The sequence below is a fragment of the Talpa occidentalis genome, unplaced genomic scaffold (assembly GCF_014898055.3).
Source record: "Talpa occidentalis isolate TD23 unplaced genomic scaffold, MPIMG_talOcc4v2.1 talOcc4.14, whole genome shotgun sequence".
Classification (NCBI taxonomy): Eukaryota; Metazoa; Chordata; class Mammalia; order Eulipotyphla; family Talpidae; genus Talpa; species Talpa occidentalis.
Window position 1 is genome coordinate 60,959,232 of NW_023601433.1, and position 21,990 is coordinate 60,981,221.

The following is a 21,990-nucleotide window of genomic DNA, read 5'->3' on the forward strand; positions in this document are numbered from 1 at the left end:
CTGGTCACTCTAACCCACTGTACTCATACAGCACCACTTCCTGAACACAGAGCCTCTGTGGTGCCTTTGCGATGGTCACTAGAGCTCTTTGCCAAAAGATTCTGGCTCTCCCCCTTCTGGGCCTGCAGATGAGAGCTCCCCATGTTGGCCCCCTTGTGGTTGGTGGTGGCTATGTTCGTAGTTCTGGCCAATAGCTTGTGAGTGGAATATGTGATGTGTTTCACTTCCAGGACAAAACAGTTACCCCTTTGCTGGTGCGAGAACTGGCCCATTTACCTTCGCCACAGTGACTAGCTCAGTTCAAGTTGGTGGCTGCTCTGCCCATAGGTCCCCAAACAGTTTTTGATGGAAGAGAGTAAGTAACTATTCTAAGTCACTAAGATTCGGAGGTTGCCACTAAACAGCCTATTCTGAGGGCTACACCTTTCTTTGATTTATGTACTTTTATACATGTTTTTCCTTCTGCTGAAAATCTGTAACAGCTACTCAGCAGATTTTTACTGATCCTTCCAGAACCATTTCAGAAACCTTCCTTTCTGTGAAGCCTCTTCTGGCATCTATGGGTAGGAAGTCGGACCCTCTATGATATGTGCTTCCCCACCACTCTGTGCAAACCTCCATGATATGCCTACATTACATTTTATTCTTACTGTCTTGTTTACATGTTTGTCTTTGTCTCTTTGAATACCTGGAACTGTGCTTTGCTCATTTTTCTAGCCAAAGTATAAGCTCAACAAATGTCTCTGTTGAGGGAGATAGTTAAGGTCAGCTCACCAGTGTTACAATTCATAGTCCCAAAGTTCGTAGCTCTGCCACAACTAGTTTTAAAGATTGATTTCTCTCCATGCTCCAATTATCTAAGTAACTACTGTTTCAAATGTTCATGGGTTCAAATAGCTAAAATGGAAGAAAGAACATCTTACAATCAGGATCCCATCTTTTGCTAATTACTCATCTTTACAGGAAAAGATTTTTTTTTTAAGATTTGTTTATTTATGCATACAAGAACCGGGGCACAGGCCAGATGCATGGGAGGGTGAAAGGATTCACCAGAGACAGAGCCGGGAACAGAACAGGTGGATTGATGGAAATACATTGCTGAGGGGAGCAGCAGGGGAGACAGGAGAGGTCTGCCATGCCATGTGGGTTGCTCCGCGGCAGGTGGGGATTGAAACAGCACTGCAGAGGCTGCGGACAGCTTCACAGCGCTGCTTCAACCGCCTGCACCACCAGGGGAGGCCCAGGAAAAGATTTTTTAAAGATATGGGTTTTTGGAGAAAGTCAGACTTTATGGGCCCCTTTTTGAGGCCACTGTGGTGTTGCTTAGACTTGCCTCTGCTTATATTAAACAGCATATTTATTGACTTGATGTCCTCAGTTTTAGTAAATGCATTTATGTACATCATCAAATGTACCTCCTTCAGTTGTTTGAAATAAGTTCAAATATAGTTCAAATTAAGTTCAAATATAGATCTGTCTGAATATCTGCAGATTCTAACTCAATTTTCCAGTGCTGGGTAGGAAAACAGGGGAGGTCCCATTTTTGTTATAGGCCTAGTCCCCCAAACAAGAGGCATCATATTTATCAGGTTAGAGCATATTTCCACATTCACTTCCTTGAGTTGAGGATAGATTCTTCATTCTGTCATGAACTGACCATGTTGTGTTTCCAAGTCAGTTGTAGAATAAGGACAATCCTGGTCTGGGAGAATGTGCAGAAAGGTCTCTGGTAGAAAGATGCAGGTTATATCTTCTAGGTAAAGATCCAAGGGGGGATGTGTTTACTTGAAAATCCCTTGAGGTTTGAAAAAAATGAACCTAAAAACGAAATAAAAGATACATGTGTGGATTTAGCAGTTACTCGATTCTTCTATTTTCGGTTTGAGCAACTATACATTCTTCTCACTTTTGTTATTAAAAAGATGGCTTTTACCTTATGGTGGCCATCAATCATGTTGGCCTGATACCCTTAGTGGATGTTTCCTCAACATCCGTTCCTCTTCCCCCTAGTGACAGCTTCTCACTGTGTGTCTGACATATTTAATTTGAGTAATACTTGGACAGAAAGAATTAGTGTAATAGTTAAGGGCACAGCTCTGGAGTCAGGCTGCTTGGGTTTCATTCACTCACACAGTATAACCTGAACTGTGTTACTTTACCTTTTCAAATTTTCATCTCCTCCACTATAAAATGGAAATAAGGTATTACCCATTTCATATGTTTGATGTGAGATTTAATAACTATATAAAGGTAAAACACTTATAAGAGAGACATATACAGTGCAAGCTCAGTGTTAATTATTATTATGAAATTCTTATATCACAATTTCTTTCCTTAAGAACTTTATAAACATCTTTTATCACTGCCTGTGGCTACAGAATTCTGTGACAGGATGATATAGGATATATATGTTCCCCAATACAAGTGACTTGATTTTTTTTTCCTAAACAATTAAAGGATTATTTCTTTGAAGATAAGCAGTTTTACTATGTAATGTCTTCATATGGATTAACCACATCTTTTCTAACACAAGATGTACCTCTTCAAGCTGTAAGGTTTTCATTTCTGGAAAGTTTTCTTAAATAACATCTTTAAATATTTTTTGTTTCATTATTTCAATCTTTTCAGAAGTACATCATTATGCACATACCGAGAGCTTACTCTGTTTTTCCTATAATTTTTGACTAAATCTTTTTTTTTCACTAAATCTTTGTTTCCATTTTATTTTCCTCCCCTATTTTAGTTTTTTACTCTTTTCTTTCCCCACTATTCTTAATTTTCCTTCTCTATCCCTTAGAAGTTTTTTTTTTTTTTAAATAGGAATTGTCCTTGTGCCATTCCCAATGTAGTCTTATATCTACGGTTGTTAATTTCCTGCTTCTTTCCTGAGCTCCTCTAGCTTATGTTTTAATTCCTTCTGTTGTCTTCCCTGAGCAAATGTATCTTTGCTTTAAGTACTTATTTTATGCAAGTTATTTTTGGTAAATTATGATATGTTTGAACACAAATCTTGCCTATTCCTTAACAAATTTTCTCTTGTGTTGAATCTTCACTGCCATTTGTTTTTCCTACTTTTTTTTTTTTTAAATTGGAGGAATTTTGTAAAGATTTTGTGCTGGTTACACCTTGATTTTTCACCTTCTGAACTAGAGAAGTTCTTCCATGAATAGCTATTTGTAAGAGGCTCATGTTAAGGACAGGGCCTTAGGCATTTTCCAGGCTTAAGTTTAGGTTCTTTATGACCCAGATTGAATGACCATTCTCTTACTCTCTACCTCTTCGAATACAGATCTGAAACTACTATACAATAGTAGTACAAGCTACTCCCTCACAGGTTGCTTTTTGCAAAGGTGATGGTTCTGTGTGATCCCTCATCAGCTATGCTTTTCCTAAGCATTTTTGGCGTGTACACTGTCAATGAGTTATGGTAATTATTAGTATGCAAGAAATAGGCTCTAGTAACTTTCAACTATTTCCAAGAACTAAGTACACAATTAAGGTGCATCCTTTGTGAGAAGAGACTTCTAAAATCAAAGTATTGTCACACAATCCATTTGGAAATGTTTTAAGAAGGAATTTTTTCCCTCTGCATTATTTTTTGTTGGGATTTAAACAAGTTTTTTATGTAGGGAGTATCTATATGAGGTTACCAAGTACAATCTTTTCAATCAATCCATTTTTTGGACCAAAGAATTCTTCAATTTTCAGAGTGATAATATTTCATATAATAAGTTTTTCACCATATTAAAAAAACCCAGTGATTTAAAAATCCTACACATAATCTAGTTAACGTACCATTCTCCTTTCTACAAAACATGTCTTATAGACTGAGGTAGATAAAGTATCTTATGTAAAAACTTAGGGTCAGACTTAGGCCTTGAGCCCAGTTTTGAACTCCTAGTTCTGTCTATCACTCAGTTTGACTTCCTGGCTTATCATTTTAGGTATAAAAGTTGACAGAGGTCATTTGGAATGTTTCAAATATAATCTATGCATTTGCTCTATATAGTATTTATCTGTCCCCTTCTCTGTCCCCCCACCCCCATCTGGCCAGTTCTGAGCCTGGTGTCTGGGCCACATACACCTGATCTAATGGCAGAAGGGTAGAATGAAATAGAATTAATAACACTCTCATGATGGGTTATTAAATGTATCTCTTTGGAATCTTTAAAGAAATTCTTAAGGACATTAAGGAATTATAAAGAATTGGGGTCTACTTTAGTAATCTAGGCTATATGACAGAGTTTTCTGAAATGTTGGGGAGTAGACAGTGGGAGTTGGGGTGGTCACTAAAACTTTAGAAAATGTGTCAGTGGGGAGGAATTGGTCAATCACTGGAGAGCAGTCAAAGTGAGGATCCACAAGTAAACAGAATTTGGCAATTTACAGATGAAGATGCAGACATTCTCAGAAAATAGTGGGTTTTATTTTTTTTTAAGATTTATTTATTTATGCATGCAAGATCTGGGGTACAGGCCAGAGGTGTAGGGGGTGAGAGGATTCACCAGAGACAGAGTGGGGAACAGAACAGGCAGATTGACCAAAGTACACTGCTGAGGGGAGCAGCAGGCGAGACAGGAGAGGTCTGCTGCGCCTTGTGGGTCGCTCCCTGGCTGGCTGGGAATCGAACTTGTGCTATAGTGGCTGCGGATTGCTTCATAGGTTGCACCTTAACCGTTGCGCCACCAGGGAGGCCCTGGGTTTTATTTTCTATTGCAATTTCCATGACCAAGCTCTTTTATTTTACACCATGCTCAGTAATGGAGGAATGACCATACCAAAGCCAGACAAATATGTTTTTGGCATTTTCAGCTCCTGCTCTGGGACATGGGAACCATTCTTTTCAATTCCCCTTTACGTGTTTGAGTCTTTTCTCCAGGTCTTAGTCCAGCTGAGGATAACTTGATAATGCTGAATGAACATTACAAACAGTTTGGAAGAGAAAGAAAACTCCTTATAGCATATCCACCAGTACAACAAATACCAAGTAGTTGTCTTAATTCGATTTCATTTCTTTATCCCTCCAACACCCACTCATGGATCAATTACTTGTGTAAGTTGCAGCACAAATGCTGGGATATAGCGACACAAAACTCAATCCTTCCTGGTCCTCATAGACCCTCCAGGTGGGTAGGTAAATAGAGACATACAATCCCGCTCCCTTTTTCCCATTGTTTCTCCTCCTGGAAAATGACTTCCCTTTGATAAGAATGTAGAGAGAACATTAGCACTTCTTTAGTTCTGGCCACAAAGGCTGAGATAGAGTTGTTTTCCTTTCCTTCTGAAGGCTGGTCCTTAGCTGCAAGGGTTAAACAGATGGGAAAGAGAAAAAGCAAACACACATGAAGATGCTTATGGAGGGGCTTGGGAGAGTGGACCTGGGGTCTTATGCCTGGTTCCTATTCTTCATATGACCTAACCTGTGGCCCAAATAAAAGATATTATATATATTTCTTATCAAAGGGGGTGCTGTTCCCCTTGCATTTTGGTGGAATGTCCCAAGTTTGAGGGGAGTTCCTAGTAATGGATATTGGAAGTTAGGTTTGTCAATTTAATATGTTTCCAACAGCCACCTAAATCCTCTATTTGTCCTCAGTCTGGAGAGCCAGAAGCTAAGTCTCTGAAAGCAGCATTGAGGTTGGAGGGATGGATGGCCGCCAGGTTATATTCTCACCATTTGGGGTGAGGATAGGGGTCAGGATCTGTCTGTGGTCCAGGCATCAGTGAGACTATCAGAGACAGAGCTGCTGGATGGACTTTCCTTTTCAGGAAATAGATTACCCCCCCCCCGCCCCCCTCTTTACAGCGAAATTGGAACAGTCCTGGGAAAATGGGACAGGTGTCACCAATCAAGAGTAAGCGCTGTTTACCCAAGTGAGCCAAGGGGTTCAGGGGGTGTGATAGTCTTGACGCAGAGAAAACAATTTTATGAACAGGCGATAGTTCCTGCTGGTTGAAGACACCTGGTGCCCTGTGCCTGGTGGATGTGGGCGAGGGGTGGGCAGCTCAGGTGCACATCCGAGGTGGGAGGCCAGAGGCAACTCTTTGGGCTCCTTTCTCCAACCTGTAGGAAAGGATGCTCTGAGGTACGCCCTGCCACAGGGTCCCCCATTTAGCCAGGTGCGGGTGGGGCTCAGGAGGGTGTGCCTCTGCATTTTGGCCCAGGCCACAGAGAGTCGGGAGGGAGAGGGAGAAACCAGGAGAGGCCAACCCGAGTGAAGGCCGTCAGGCCGGCTCAGGCGCTCTGATCGCTCCAGCTGGGGGGCTGGGGCCGCCTGAGCTGCGCGCGGAGCCCGCGCCGGGCAGTGCCCGCGTCCACCACAGATAACCCCGGGCGCTCGGCTTCCAAAGGGAAAACTGGCAGCGCCCGGCACGTCCTCGCGTCCGGGCCCCAGGCTCTCCGGCTTTCTCCTCCCCACGACGCCCCCTCCCCCCGGCCATAATTTGACGCGAGTGCCGATTTTGGTGCAATGCGAATTAGCTCCCGTCTCCGAGTCGGGAGGGACTGACAAGCTCCGGGAGCGCCTCTCGCGGACCGCCGCCGCGGGGCGCGAGTCAACGCCCACCTCCGCCCGCATCCCGGCAGCCGCCTCCCGTCGCCATAACAACCAGCCCCAGCCCGCGCGGCCCGCGCCACCCGGGACGCCCCGGGCCCAGGCCGGCCCCGGGGACGGCGCCCCCCGCGCTCGGCGCCCCGTCTCGGGCCGGCCTCGTGTCCTCGCCCCCAGCCCCGCCAACTCCACGGCAGCGCCCATCGCAGAGGCGCCCCCTCCTGCCACCCGGGAGGAAAGCCCTCGAGCCCGGGGGACTTGACTGGGCAGGATTAATAAAGCACCCCAGGAGCTGGAGTCCTCCCGCGCGCGCCCGGCCCCCCGCGCCTACCTGGGCCCCGGCACCTGCCCGCTCCCGGGCTTCGGGGCGCGCGCGGGAGTCGTGCGCTCCGCCGGGCGGCGGGTGGCGGGAGCCCCCCGCTCTCCAGGGGCTCGGCGCTCCGGGGGAGCAGGACATCCCCGCAGGCGGCCGCGCGCGGGAGGCGGGGAGGAGACTGGGGCGCGCGGGGAGGGCGGGGAGCCCGCGGGCGGAGGGGGGAGGCGGGGAGAGGGAGGGCGCGGGGCGGGCGGCGCGGAGGGAGGAGAAGGGAGGCAAGAAAGTAGCAGAAAGTGAGGCTGGCAACCCGCGCAACCCAGCCGGCTGCGCGGCGGCGGCAGGAAGTCTGTGCCCGAGAAGAGCAGAAATAAGAGCCAGGGAGGCACCGCGGCGCGGCGAGAGTGAAAGAGGAAACTGCACAAGAGGAAGCTCTGCCGCAGCACAAAGTCGGCTCCGGCTCCCGCGCCGAGCATCCCCGCGCCGGCCGCCTCGGTCCTCCCGGCGCCGCCGCCCGCGCCCGCGCCCGCGCCGCCCCTGCGCCCCCTCCCCAGCGCGCCCACCCCGGCCCCGCGCGCCCGGGTCGCTCCTCCTCGCCGCCCTCCGCGCACGCCGTCCTCGTCTGCCATGGCCCGGGAGAACGGCGAGAGCAGCTCCTCCTGGAAAAAGCAGGCTGAAGACATCAAGAAAATTTTCGAGTTCAAGGAGACCCTCGGAACGTAAGTGGGGAGCAGGGAGGGCAGCGCGAAGGTGGCACGGCCGCGGGTGCTCGGGCGGCTCCGCCGGCGCCGCGGCAGGAACCCGGGTGGGCGCCGCGTCCTCCTGCGCGGGGTGTCGGCCCTGCCGAGGCACCCGCGCGCCCCGCGTGGGTCTGCGCGCCCCGGCGCCGTGGGCTCCGCTCCGGGGCGGGCGCGGGGGCAGCTCTGGGCGTGGGGGGCGCAGCCCACGCTGGCGGGCGACTTTGCACTTGCCCCGACCCTGCCGTCCTCGTCACTTCTTTCTCCCCACGCGTGACAGTGGGATGAGCATGGGGGGCATTTCTGTTTACCGGCTCTGTGCGTTTACTCACCCTGTGTATGGGCGCACGGTGGAGGCGAGAGACGTGGTCACGAGCAGAGCCGGCCTCGGTCATTCCCGTTTGTGTCCTTGCATCGCATAGTCTTACAGAACGGACATCTGCACGTACTCGGTGGGAGCAAGACTTGGGATGGCCACTCGGTTATGGAAGGGAGGAATTTCGCAGTGTTAAGGGTCACGTGGGGGCAGAGCCTTACCTGGGTGCATCTTTCCAAGGGAGGGTCTGTGAGTGGCGCTGCACAGGCAGTTTCTCTCCAGGGCTGTATTTAGTCTAATGCTGGTGGCTGCGTCTCAAGAAAGCAGAGATAATCAGGAGTCAAAGGCATGAATGCTCCAAGCATGTGCTGCTGTTCCCTCTCTGCCCAGGAGTTGGGTTTGTTTGTTTTGTTTTGGAGGGCCTCGGGATAGGTAGGGAGGCTGATAGTGAAAGAGAAGCAGGCACTGCCAGATGAGTCTGAAGTTCAAGTTATTTTCTTCCTTCGTGTGATCTGTATCTGTCTATTGTTGATCAGTGTCTGTCAGGATACATTCACACACATATGTGCTATATGAACTGAACATTTTGCAGGGGTTCCTGGAGGTGTTGATTAGGCTGGGAAGAGAAAGAGGAGGTGTTTCCTAGGGTAAATCTGTGTGCTATTATTTCCTTCCTCCGTTTTCCCACCTTTACTTGTGTTTCTGATTGGTTTGCTTTCCCAGAGTCACATTTCAAGTCCAGATTATCTTCTGTTCCATGCATGCTCAGGGTCTACTGCAGCTGTTCACACTATTTCCCTCCCTCAACCCCCAAACCGCAGTGGGTTCCCCACAGCTAAGTTGTGAGGGTAGCATCCCAGCCATGCTTCTGTTGCCAGGGAAAGCACACTGACTGTGACCAAGAATAGGGTCCCCAGTTGTTGGGCACCTGTGGTATAGATGTTTCTTCTTTGTTGGAATGAAAACATAAAGGACTTCTTTTCAAAAAGAGGGACTCAGGGTTGCCCCTCAGCATGGCCAGTTAATGGGTGAGTTTGGGTGAAAACTTTTGAAAATTACCACTGAGGTTTATTCAGGGTTGGTACTGTGATCTGGGATGCTTAGGTTATGGAGAAAAGAGCAGGATGTCCTTGCTTGGACCCTGACACGGCTTAGGTGGCTGTGGGAAGCAGGGGGATGCAAAGAGTGCAAGCCCATCATGTGAAAATGCATTCCTGTGCATGGCTTGTTCCCACCTGGGTCCTTCGCACTGGTCCCTCTGCCTGCAGCCTTCAGGCAGCGTGATGCGGTGTTGCCTACCTGACTCTTGCTCCCTGGGAGCAAGTCTTGCAGCCGCACCTCTGCAGTGGTGGACTGCTGGCGCTCAGTGAGCTGTGGCTTCATTGAGTGATTCCTGCTGTGGCAGGCGCTGTTTGGGGATGACTACTGGTGGTTTTCACCTCTGGGAAGGATGGGGATTTGTCTCTAGAGAGGCCCGTAGAGCTCTTGTAGGAATAATGTCTTGGGACTCTGGCCGCATTGCCCTTGAACTTGGGTATGGGTCTCTGTTAGGGTTGCAAAGCTTTACCTTCTGCCTTGGAAAGAATTCTTTAAAATATGACTACTCAGTGAGGTTCTATAGTACTGACAGAGGTACAAGAAGAGTGACATACAGATAATAAAATGATCATAATATTTTATTCACTGACATATAATGGTAGTCATAGATGACTTTATTAAATGAATACCAGGTATCAGGCATTATCTTAAGTGCATTTTAAATATTAACTCATTTTATTCTTATAATAGCTATGTGAGGTAGGGGTTTACTATTATCCCCACTTGACGGATGGACAAGCTGAGGCATAGAGAGATTAAGTGACCTGCCAAACATGAGCTAATTATTAAGTGGTGGAGCTGGTATCCAGGTCCAGGCAGAATAACTCGTGGTTATCCATATGGGGTTAAGCAACCTTGTAGATTATGTAACAGCAAATGTTTAATAATAATTTGACTTAACTTTAATATTTGGAAAACTAATTTTAATATTAATGTAAAGAAACCAAAATTATGGGATGACTTATTATCTCAATATGGATTATTAACATTATTTTGTCTCCTGGGACTTCCTAGAAGTGATCTGCAGTTCAGAATGCCTGTTTCATCAGGGCCAAGTCCAACAACCTTGACCTGAGTCTAATCCAGGAGGTCACTGCTAGTCTGGTCAATGTGGATTTGGAGTCTGGGCTCTTCTCTTGTTTGCAGTGAAACAAGAGTAAGTCAAAGGCATCAACAATTATGACTGGAAATTCATTTCCAAAGTACCGTTCTGGTCCAGTCATTTTGTTTGTCATACCTTTACCGTATGTCTTTAAATTCCCAAGGCAGGAAAGCCCAGATAGAGTAAGGTTGTCAGCTTACATTGTTAAAATAAAAATATTGTAAAGGCCTGGGGAGCACCGGCTTTGCTGGGCTCAGTAATCTGATCTGGGTATCTTTCCTTGAAGGGCAGAAGGAACATTTACTGGTGATGCTGAAGGTTCCAGCCACTTAGTCTGTGTGGTCAGAGGACCTTCCTGGAAGCTGGGGACCTAATGGCAGTGAAGATTGGTTCAGGAGGGGTGGAGAAGTGAAGGGCAGCATGTGGTTTGGACCTGAGTTAGCTGAGACACCTCTGAGGCAGGCCTCAGGAAAGACCTCTCACAGCCTGTGGGCTTCTGTGACTTCCTTTGAAAGGGAATTCCTGAGCCTAACCATTTCTCTGAGTAAGGTGGGGAGACTTACTATTTCTTAATCAATGACATGTTTTCAATTCTTTGGCTTACTGGGAGGGCAAATTAGGGGCGGAAGCATTTCTGTCGATGTATTTGCCATCTTTACGGGAAATAACTTTCAATAACTTCTCTGAAAACACGCCTTTTGGAGAAGTATACAGATGAGATGAAAGCTTTGGTGTGGTGTCCAGGGACTACCCTGGACTCAGGAAAGCCAGTTCTATAATTGCCATGCTATGAAAGGCATCAGAATAGAGAAGGCCTTCAGACTTGACACGACACAGAATGATTCTCCCAATATACCTCACCTCCCCTGGAGTATAGGAAATGGCATGGCCTAGAAAATAGATCTTCATCTCTGCAGGGTATGAATACATGCTTTTCTTATATCCTGAACACTTCATGCTGAAGTAATTGCTGTCTGTAGGGGGCTGACCAGGCGTGATGGAGAATTTGAGTCTGGCTTCCAGGTCGGGGGCAGTCACTAAGGGGGTGCGTGGTGCGTGGGTCGGTGGTCATTCGTCCACATTACCCACTCTCCTTTAAAGTTTCCTCATCTTTAAAATGGGGGAGGAGAACAGTGAAGATGAGATGGCGTTTAAGTGCCCTGACCACCCTGAGAATTAATGGCTTTCCTGTTCAAGGAAGGCACTTGTGTGGTTCTTCAGGAACATTCCATGTGTGGCTCATTTCTGCATGGAAGGATGGTTCCATGCCCAGGTTAGTAGCAAAGTGAAAAGGCTCAGTCAGGTGTCTGGTCCCACTCCATGTCAATAACAGAGGGCCTTCTCTTTTTCATTAAGCAGTGCCTGCTGGGTGCCGCGTGAGGAGTGGTATAAATAGAAATTTCTGTCTTTTCCCACTAGTATCATACTTCACACACCTTATTCCAAAATGCTCAATAAATACACCTGTTGAGAACACAGAAGATTGATTTATCTGAAAGCCCTGGGGGAAAAGAGATTCAGCTGTTTTTTTTTTGGTGGTGTGTATGTGTATATGGGGGGGACTGTGAAAGCAGAGTTACCCGAGGTGGTTTGTATATCTGACTGGCTGATTTAATCAAATTTATTCAGGGTTATTCAGAATTTCATCTGAAGATTATCTGAAAGAACATTACCAAGAGAAAAATAAATGGATCCCCATGGGTATCCAGCTATAATATTTGTTCGAACTTTGTATTTTTTAGTCCTCTTTTTGGAGACATAATGTAAATCAGTCTATGACGCATTTAAAAATATCCATTGAATTCCTCCAATATTCTGCACACTGGGGCACAGACAGACAGACAAAAATGCCTGCTTTTTTGGAGTTCACATTCTGATAAGGGAGACAGAAAATTAAAAAATATTTTAAGCAAATGTGGAGTGTGTTGCATAGTATAAATGCTAGGGAGAAAAATAAAGCAGAATTTTTTTTTTCTTTTTTTTTTGGAGTGGGAGTGATTGCAGCTTGAGGCAGGGGTGCCAGGAATGGCCTGAAGCTAAGAAACTGATGTTTGAGTGGAAATCTGAAGGAGCTGGCTGAAGGGAGAATGTTCCCGTTGAGGGAACAGCAAGGACTGAAGGCCTGAGGTGGGAGTGTGCCAGGTGTTCAAGGAATCTGGAGTGGCTGGAACTGAGTGAGAAGGGGGAGGGAAGGAAGAGGGAGTATAGGATAGTGGGGCTGCAATGGGTGGGGGAGGTGGTGTGGCAGCAGGGAGAGGGGAGGTAGAGGGTAGATTCACCAAGGCCAGGTATGCCACAGCAGAGACTGCTTTTGCTTTAAGAGGAATGGGGGACCTTAGAAGGTTTTGAGCAGAGAACATAGGTCTGTCTTAATCTCATTTGGGAGTCTCTGTCATCGCTGTGGTTGCCATGTTGAGGATGCAGTGGAGCTCAAGGGTAGATGCAGGGAGACCAGTTGGAGGCTTTTGCAGTGATTCAGGGAGAGATGATGGTGGGAAGTAGTTGTTGAGGTCAGGAGGAGTGACTGGATTCTGATATACTTGGAAGGGAGTGTCGAAAGGAAGTGCTGGTAGATTGGATGTGGGGTGTGAGATTCTTCATGGACTCAGGCTTGAAAAAACAGTGCTGTTCAGCTGTTCGTGTTAGTTGTTCTAAGAATTTTCTCGGCTCCTGCTCTGCACAACAAGACTTTGACAGGTCTTGGAAAGAATTTAGAGGGTAACTTCACACCTTTGGGCCTCTGGGCTCCCCTTGTGAAGGATTCCTGCATTTTTTTTAAAGATTTATTTATTCATGCATACAAGAGCTGGGGTACAGGCCAGAGATGCAGGAGGATGAGAGGATTCACCAGAGACAGAGTGGGGAACAGAACAGGCAGACTGACTGAAATACACTGCTGAGGGGAGCCTTGGGCAAGACAAAAGAGGTCTGCTGCACCATGTGGGTTGCTCCCTGGCCAGCCCGGGGATCAAACACATGCTGCAGAGGCTGTGGATTGCTTCATAGTGTGATGCTTAACCCCTTGTGCCACCAGGGAGGCCCCGATTCCTGCATTTTAAGGGGAATCTCCAGCTTTCTAAGAACTGGGGCTTTGGAAAGGGCTTGTGTCACAGTGGGAATGTCACAATAGGCCAGGCATTTTAGCAGCTGGAAGAACTACTGTACTTTCTCTGAAGATACTGGGTTTTGCCTTTAGAATTATCAGTAAGAAGAGCTAGGTCACTGACAGGTGGGCCAACGACATAACCCTCCTACTGGATTTGGGAATTCACAACTCAAACATTCTGTGATAAATAATGAACATGAGAACTCTTGCTACTTCTTTCTTAGATAAGATGTTCTGTGTTTGAAGAGGAAAAGCCAGAAATGTTTCTTGATGGAAAGAAATGATAACACCAGGGTCCTTACTGATTAGTAGAATGGGGTTGTGAAATGGCACTTTGGGTGGAGCTCGTGTGGCTAAAGCAGACTGTGTCTCAAGTAAAGATTTCTGGTTCAAACTTGGCAGCTAAGTGGGCAATAATTAGCGTTGGCAGGTGGACATTTGGGTCTTCTCTGTGTGGAGGATTTCAGGGGTTAACTTGTTGAGTTTTTTTTTGGCTGGGTCTCCACAGATCCCTTTAATCTTTCCTTTCCTCAAATAAATCTCTTTAAATCCCCTTCAATCTTTTCCCTCTCCTCCTCTCCCCTTTGGGAGGGCTTACGCATTGACCCAGCAGAGAATTGTCATGTTATTGGTCATTGTACACACACACACACACACACACACACACACACACACACACACACACACACACACACACGGGGCGGGGGGTGGGGGTGGGGTGGGCAGAGTCTTTATATCTCCAATCCTTACTGGACTTCACAGGAATCATCTGAGAGTCACAGCCCCCCTGGTGTCACATTTGTTAATTCAAGAAGGAACTACTTGTGGGGATCCAGCATACAGCCTGTTCCTGCTCAGTGACCCAAGTGTCTTCTCTGACCAGAGATAGTGAATCCAGTGCATATGTTGTTAAAGCAGGAGGAACATGGATTCTGGGAGACACCCTTACTTGATCTTCTTTCTCAGTTCACATTGGTTACATCCTGTTAAATAACAGAATTCACATATTCAGAGATCTCGTAGGCTTTATTAAATGATTCATGAATCAGGCAGCATCTAGACTAGATACTGCAAGGGGTTACACAAAATGGAAGGTATTTATAGATGAAAGAGGGCGGACAAGGTTATTAGCAAAAGAAAAGCTTATTTGAGGTAAAACCACCTTCCCTCAGGAAGGCAGGGGGGTCTTATCATGCAGATTACCTCACTGGTGCTGATTAGGAAACTCAGAATGATTGTTTTAGGATTATACTTTTGCAAGAGGTTGAAACTGTGTTAAGTCTGGATGAGGCCCTGCATGAAGGACTCCATTTAGTCCTGCTTTTTTTCTATTTTAACAGTCCCCTTGACCTTCTGTGGTGCAGGATATCCCCTTTTCTGTGGATCCCTCTGATTTTTTAAAATGTTTACTACTTAGTATATGGATTATTCAGGCTCCAGTGAGACCAAGGGTGACCTTCGAAAGGACTCCATGGGTCAACTTCCTTCCATGACAGCCCAAGTTCATCGCGTGTCTCCAGTTTCTTGCACTGTTTTCCCTGGTATTCCAGGAGGATTAAGAAAAGAAAGGATTCTACCTCTTGGTTAACACTGTGGCTTGAAGAAGGCATGCGTATTTATTAAGGCCACCTATGGGGAGACATTAGGAGCAATGAACCATAATAAAAACATAGTTCTAGTATAGCCATCCATAGCTATATGCCTCTGGATGCTTTCCTTAATTTTTCTGAGTTAAGATGAACATGGAAGTTGCTACCTGATGTGATTCTGGTAAGGATTCACGGACTTAAGTGATGTGCTTGGCATGTCGTTGAGAGTGAATAAGCAGTATCTGTTACCAAGTTCTAGTAGCCTTCAGCAGCTAGAGTTGAGGTCAACTACCTGTAACCTCTAGTTCTTACTGCAAATATGCAGTATGGTGTGCATCTAACCTCCCCCCAAATTGATTTAAGAAACCATCAGCAAGTTTTCAGTCATTCAGGGAAGAGCAGTTGGCTGTTTATCTTGTCACGTATGGTAGAGAGCAGCTAAGCATGCAGACTCTGAGGTCACTGGGTCACAGGCACACATCCTGGGTCCACTGCCTCCTAGCTATATAGTTTAATTATTTTCCCATTCACAGCCTCATGTCCTCATCTGGCTATGAGTGGTAGAGAAAATTAGTGTCTAATTTAAGAGTTGTAGTGAGGATTCAACGAGGGCTCATGGGAAGTGCTTAGTACAGTGCATGGCCCATGAATATGTTCTCAGTAAATGCTAGTTCTCTCTCATTAGTCCCTGCAGTGCTGGAACACTGCTCCTCAGAGGCCATTTGCACAGATTTGGAGGGTCCATTGAGCCATTCACCATTTGCTCCCCATAGGAGGATGATTAGTTCGTATAGAGTGTTGGCATTAGCCAAGAAACTCAGCCTGAAACATCCTCTGGGCCAGCTTGTGTGCTGGAGTGACCTAGTTTGCTATAGATCACAGGCTCATTCCTTCCTCTACTTATCTCATCAGCTTTGTCTCTCTGCACCTCTCCCTGCACCCTGAGCCAGTTTTTTTTTTTTTTTTTTTTTTTTTTTTATCTGTCACTATCTGCATAAGCTTGTGCAAGAGTCTATTCTAACTGCAGTTTCTGTCTTGTCAAAGCACTTGGGCCCTGGGTGCAGCTGGGGCCCTTCTTTAGCTTCAACGTACTTTCCTTTCTGAGCATTGCTTCACTATTTCTGCTTAGTTTCTTATTGAAAATCATGTTTTGATATGGGGACTGAAGTAACTTCTTTGCAATGAATTTACATGTTGGAGTTTAACAGTTGAAAATTGAGAGGTACTCAATTTATTTTAATGTCACAGTATTTAAGAAGTGGCAGCAGGGACACGTCTATAACATGTAACTAACCATTTATTAAAAAATCGTATGGGGGACAATAGTATGATGAAGGATAGAGTTGGACTCTATATATTACACATAATGTTCAACATATAGAATAATGAAATAGATAATGTATATACAAGTATATACATATTTTTATAGGTTCAGTGTTGACTGACACAGTTTGATTGAAGTAACAGTACAACATTGTTGTAGGTGTGTGGTTTTAATCTCCATCTTTATTGGGGATTATTGGGTAAGGTATGGAAGATCCCAAAAGCTTTTAACTTCCCAGGCCACAATATGTAGGTTTAACACTTGGGGAGCTGATGTCTAAAATGGGCAGTATTTCTCACCGTGACCGGTTTTAGCCCTGTGATGGTGAAACAAGGTCTGGGGTCACAATTGATGGGACCCTTCTAACAAGGGAGCTCAGGGGAAGGAAAGGCTTCCAGCCAGAAAGCAGCTCACCTTCCTCCTTGACAGCAGGTCCTCTCTGTTTATGACCACAGGCATCACTGAAGCTGCTTTTACACCAAGTTGGATCCAGCAATTAAGTGGAATCTGAAAGGAACTCTATTCAGTAAGACCTTAGGTAGGCCCTGGTTTTCAAGGAACACTGCTGCCAGCTTCCTCACACAACTCTGTCTTTTCCCACCAAGGCCTGCAGGGAAAAAACACCAAAAAAAAAAAAATCAAAATCCCAAACCCTTTGTAGCTTTAGAAAACTTGTGGGTGGAAGGAAGCCTCATGGAGTAGGGAGATCCAGTAGAGTGGGGGAGTCTGTAGACTCCCCCAGTCTCTTCCCATATAGATGCTGATTTTTCTTTAACCTTGGAAAAAAGGGACTGCTTGAAATTTGCCTTAAAATATTAGAAGATATAAATCTCTGGACATAGGTTGAGGGACCAATCATTTATGATAGAAGCAATTTTAAGACAATACCTTTTCACTTACAAGAATATACCTATTTCTTAACAGAAAAATAGTAGTATTTGAATGGGGTGGGAAAATAGGTAACTCTGGTCTTGGAACTTTGAGGGGGTGGCAGGAGACTCAGTGGGCTGCAAACTGGAAAGTTGAGGGTCCAGTGAGACAAGAAGAACAATGGTGCCTCACAGGAAGGATCCTAGGCCAATGACCTCTTTCAAAACTGGGTCCTGGCCGGGGTGTGGGTGTGGGTCTAGGCCCTGGAAAGGAAGTTGTAGTGTTGCTTCTTCCCCTTGGTGACCTCTCCCTCCTCCCCTCTCACCCCTCCCAGGACCAGGCCATTGGCACTGCAATTCAGTCATATCAGGGACTCAAGGCTTCTCTCAGCCCTGGTAGACTTCTAACTATCTGGAAAATTTCACTTCTCTAAGAAAATTTGGCTTGAGTAACAGTAGTAGCACAACAACAACAACAACAAAGTGAACTTTTGGAGCAGACCTTCTGTAAAAGTTGAGGACAGCCATACTGAAGAAAGATGAACGAGAATAATTCTTCCTGGATCTTTTTTGTTTGTGTTAGCATGGTCAGTTAAAGTGGAATTTGTGGGCCTAGTAATGATTAAAAACACAGTGTTGGTTTTCTGTGGTCCTTTCAGTTCTGTTGACAACTGGGTTATAATTAAAAAAACCCTCATTTTTGTGTGCATATATGTTAAATTGTGGTAAAAAATACATAACATAAAATTTACCATCTTCACCATTTTTAAGTGTGCAGTATAATGGTATTAAATTCATGCCCGTTGTTATGCAATTATCATGGCCATCCATCTCCAGAACTCTTTCATCTTCCAAAACTCAAACTCTGAACCCATTAAACTCTAACTCTCCATTCTCCTCTTCCCCAGGCCCTGCCAACTACCATTCTACTTCATGTTTCTATAGATTTTATTGCTCTAGATTCATTATATAAGTAGACACTAAAATATTTGTCCTTTTGTGTTTGACTTATTTAAATTATAATAATGTTTTCAAGGTTTATCTACATAGTAGCCTTGTGTCACAATTTCTTTTTAAAGGCAGAGTAATATTCCACTGTGCATCTATATCATTGTATATATCCACTCATATCTTAATGGACATGGGTTGCTTCTGCCTTTTGGCTATTGTGAATAATGCTGTATGTACATGAGTGTACATCTAGCTCTTCAAGTTCCTATTTTCAATTCTTTTGGGTAGATACTCAGAAGTAGTATTATTGATTATATGTTGATTCAGTGCTTGGTTTTCCCCAGCTTTGTGAAGTATTTTATAGTTTGCAAATTATTTCAATGTACATGATTCCTTCTGAGACCTAGAATAATCCTGTGAGTGGGCTGCAATCATTGCTGTCATTTTACAGATAATAAAATGGAGGTTCAGAGAGGTTCAATCACTCAGGTGAAAAGGGTGCTAAGTTGTGGGTGGAGATTTAAGAGTCTTTTGATTCCTAATTCAGTGCTCTTTTTTCTGGGCCATGCTGCTTACAAGCTGGTTAGTGGAGTTGATGGGAATAGAGACTACTGATTGAGACAAATACCTCCCCCTCCTGTGGATGTCTTATTCTATGGTAAAGAGACCACTCCCCTCCCACCCCCACTTATGAATCAGTTATGTGCTGATAAACCACTTCTGATTTGTAGCTATTGCTGATGTCCCTGGTGTAAATACTCCCACCTAGAACAATTTCAAGCTACCCTACAACCTACTATAGCATTCTTGAATTAGATCTTATGAGCAGATAAGTGACTCCAGGATGCCTCTAAAGGAAATAGAGTCCAGGAGATCTGAGTTTAGTCCTAGCTCTGTCATTAACAAGTGTGGAATCTTGGTTTTATCCTCTGTACATCTTGATTACCTTGTTTGTTAAATGGGGATAATTACACCTGAATTAAACGTGCTTACATTACAGCCCTGTTTTAAGTCCCGAATGAGATAAAGTATGCATAGTGCTGCCTTATCCAAATAGAGGGTATCATTATGTTACAAAGATTATAGCTTTAAAGATATTCCTTTATCATAAATGTTAGTATCATGCACACTCTTTGAAACCTAGCTATCATCTTTTGGGCAGAGTTCCCATAGAAATTGGGCTCTATGTTAACCTGAAAGCGTCGACACAAAACCCAGTGTTTCAGACTATGTTTCCTCTGGCTCTATTCAGGTGTATATAGCTTTTGTTCTCAGTGTTTGAGTGATACCTTAAGAAAAACTTACAGAAAAGAGTCATAAAAGCAATTTGTCATCCTAGTAGGGACTTTGAAAAATGTGGAAGGGTGCAAAGAAGTCAATAAGGACTGACTAATTGGCTGGATGTGTTCTGGGGAGCGGGGGAAGCTCAGGAGAGGCCCCAGAGGTCAGCTGTGGGGAAGGACTTACGGGGGGGGGGTTGCGGAGATTGGCTTATGTTTATATACTACTTAGTATGAAGATATTTCAATATTTTACCAACTGGGCTGATTGGACCCTTGCGCACTGATTGAGTATAGATGTTCGAAATAGGGGTGGTGGTCTTTGCTGCACACTGTACTGTGGGTGTCTGACTTTCTTCAGGGTGTCAGTATTTTGTGTTAGCTGGTGATGGTAGTGATGGCTTGCTGGGATTGTCATAACACTGTCGCTGCTTTATCACCATCTCTGAACACGCACAGGGTCAACAGTGGGTCAGAACCTGGTGCCAACTGGAGTCCCTGCTCAACAGACTCCTAGCTGATAGTGTTGGTGGGAAGAAGGAGCTAAGGCACATCCTAGCGAAGCTGTCTCTCCTTGCTTGATGTAGGCACTGGGAACCTGGCTTCTCAGACACTTCATAGCATAAAATAAATACTGTTTGCTCTGGTGAATGCTTGTGTTTCCCTCCCTCTCCCCATTCATGTTGAAATCTAACCCCCAATGTGTATTAGGTATTAGGAGGTGGGGGGGTCTCTGGGAGGTGATTAGGTCATGATGTTGGAGCCCTCATGAATGGGATTTATGTCCTTATAAAGAAGACCCCATAGAGTCTCTTGTCCCTTCTGCCTGTGAAGCCACAGCAAGAATGCTGATGTGTGTGAACCTGGAAGTGGGCTTTTACCAGACACTGAATCTGCTGATATCTTGATCTTGGACTTTCCAGCCTCCAGAACTGCGAGAAATAAGTCTAATCTTTAGAAGCCACCCAGTCTATAGAAGTCTGTTCTGATTCTGAACAGATTAAGATCCTTACATGCATGGTCCTGCCTTCTGTCAAACTGCTCACATCTGACATCTTCAAGCCAACTTCTTTTTAGAACACTGTGTTTGCCAACAACTTATTCTTGTCATTAGAGGCCAAGTCTTTGTAACTCATCTGGAGAGCCACTGAAGTACTTTGTGATTAAGTGAGAGCCCCAGATTCCACCGTTACCACAAACATGTCCAGAGCTCTGTGCATTTCCTCAGTCTCTGCCTGTTGCCATGTCATCTCTAATGATGGTTCCAGCAAACATCCTGAGGCACCTTCTCATCACTATCCATGTAATGACCTCAGTTGGGATTACCTGCATGGGGGGCACATGCCTGTGGAATAGCCTACCCACACCCATAGCACCTGCTCAGATGTGACCCTGTGTGTAGGGTAAGGAAAAAGTATCAGGCTTTTCTGCCCTCCCGCCATTAGGATAGGGCAGATGTAGTCCTGAATGCATGCCTGATGGCGGGCACCTGGAGTAGGGTGTGGGCATAGGTAGATGGGATTCATCTGGGCTAAGACTGGGCTTTTAAGGGCAATGTCACGGGGACGCCAGCAGAAGCCGAGAGAGAACGAACAAGAATCATGAGAAGAAGAACCACGAAAAGGCCACGCGAGAAGGCTGGAGAGCCCAGATAGAGTGAAGACTTGCTGGGGCTGGGGAGGCTGCCTGTTGTGTACGTGGTAAATCCCAATAAAAGCCTGAAAACCCACCAAGGACTCTTGGACCCTTCTCCTTACCCGCTCTGCTGGATCAGAAAACCTCTCAGTGGCCTTCCTGCCTTTACACTGTGTGTTTCATAAATGTTGTGAGTAAACAAATGCATATGGGAATAAAACGAGCACTGACTTTGATTAGATTCATAAAGTTCAAATCCTAACGGGGCCACTTGTGAGATGTGAGAACTTGAGTGAGCCTCATAATCTGAGTTTCTGTTTTCTCACATTTGAGTGGGGAATAATAGTATCTGTCTTTCCAGCTTGTTGTGAGGTTTTGTTGCTAAAAAAAAAAATAAAAGTATAAAGCATGCTCTATGTACAGGTCTAGAACACTGACTTGAGTTTTAAACAAATAGGTGTTAGACATCATCATGGGATCTAAAGTTTATTGCAAACTCCCTACCTGATGCCTTCAGGAATACCATTAGAGATTTCTTCCTTTGACTTAAGGCATTTTCTCAAGAATAAGAAATCAAACATTAATTAACATATAGGTCAATGTAAAAGAGTTTATATTTTGTTAGAAAGAGTTTGGAGAAAGAAATAGGAAAGAGATTTTGCAAATCATAAGGAGTTGGACTAGAAGTAAGGGGTCGTAATAACACTGATTATGCCAAAGAGGACATTGGTGGCCATAAAGTCAGCCCAAGTGAGAATATTCATTCACTCAACAGACAGCGCTTGAATGGCCCATGTGAGCTGGACTGGTGAGTTCTGTCTCTGTGGCAGGATGACTTCTCTTTGCTCACCCAATGGTCCATGTGGACGCGGGGATGGAGACTGTGACTTGTCTTCCAGATGGGGGGCACCATTCTTGCAGCCCCCTTTCTGCTCAGATAGGTCAGGGGCAGGAGGGGCTGTGCCTGCTATCAGGGAAAGGCTGGGTGGGCTCCCAGGCAGGTTCTAATGGGGGCGTGGATGGGACAACCTCTGAGTCTTCAGGACCAGTGACTTGTGGCTATCCCTCCCCCTCCAGAGGGGCGTATGGTGGCTGTCCTTTTTAGCAGGAGTCCTTACA

At 45.5% G+C, this 21,990-nt stretch overlaps 1 protein-coding gene and 1 long non-coding RNA gene across 3 annotated transcripts in view; one reads left to right on the forward strand and one right to left on the reverse strand.

Annotated features, from left to right (window-relative positions):
• Positions 1–3,748: 3,748 nt before the first annotated feature.
• On the reverse strand, positions 3,749–8,110 carry LOC129145775 (uncharacterized). Its single transcript, XR_008551803.1, has 3 exons — positions 7,934–8,110; positions 5,871–6,064; positions 3,749–5,299 (listed from the first exon to the last, which is right to left on the reverse strand). It is a non-coding gene; the product is annotated as an uncharacterized LOC129145775 (long non-coding RNA).
• The window catches only part of CAMK1D (calcium/calmodulin dependent protein kinase ID), a 363,622-nt gene continuing 349,004 nt past the window's right edge, over positions 7,373–21,990 (forward strand). Inside the window, exon 1 of one of the 2 annotated variants that reach the window (XM_054695091.1) lies at positions 7,373–7,583. In XM_054695091.1, coding sequence (XP_054551066.1) covers positions 7,492–7,583 — 92 coding nt within the window. In that variant the 5' untranslated portion in view covers positions 7,373–7,491. The remainder of the gene's footprint in view (positions 7,584–21,990) is intronic. The other variant, XM_037510613.2, reaches the window with a different exon arrangement.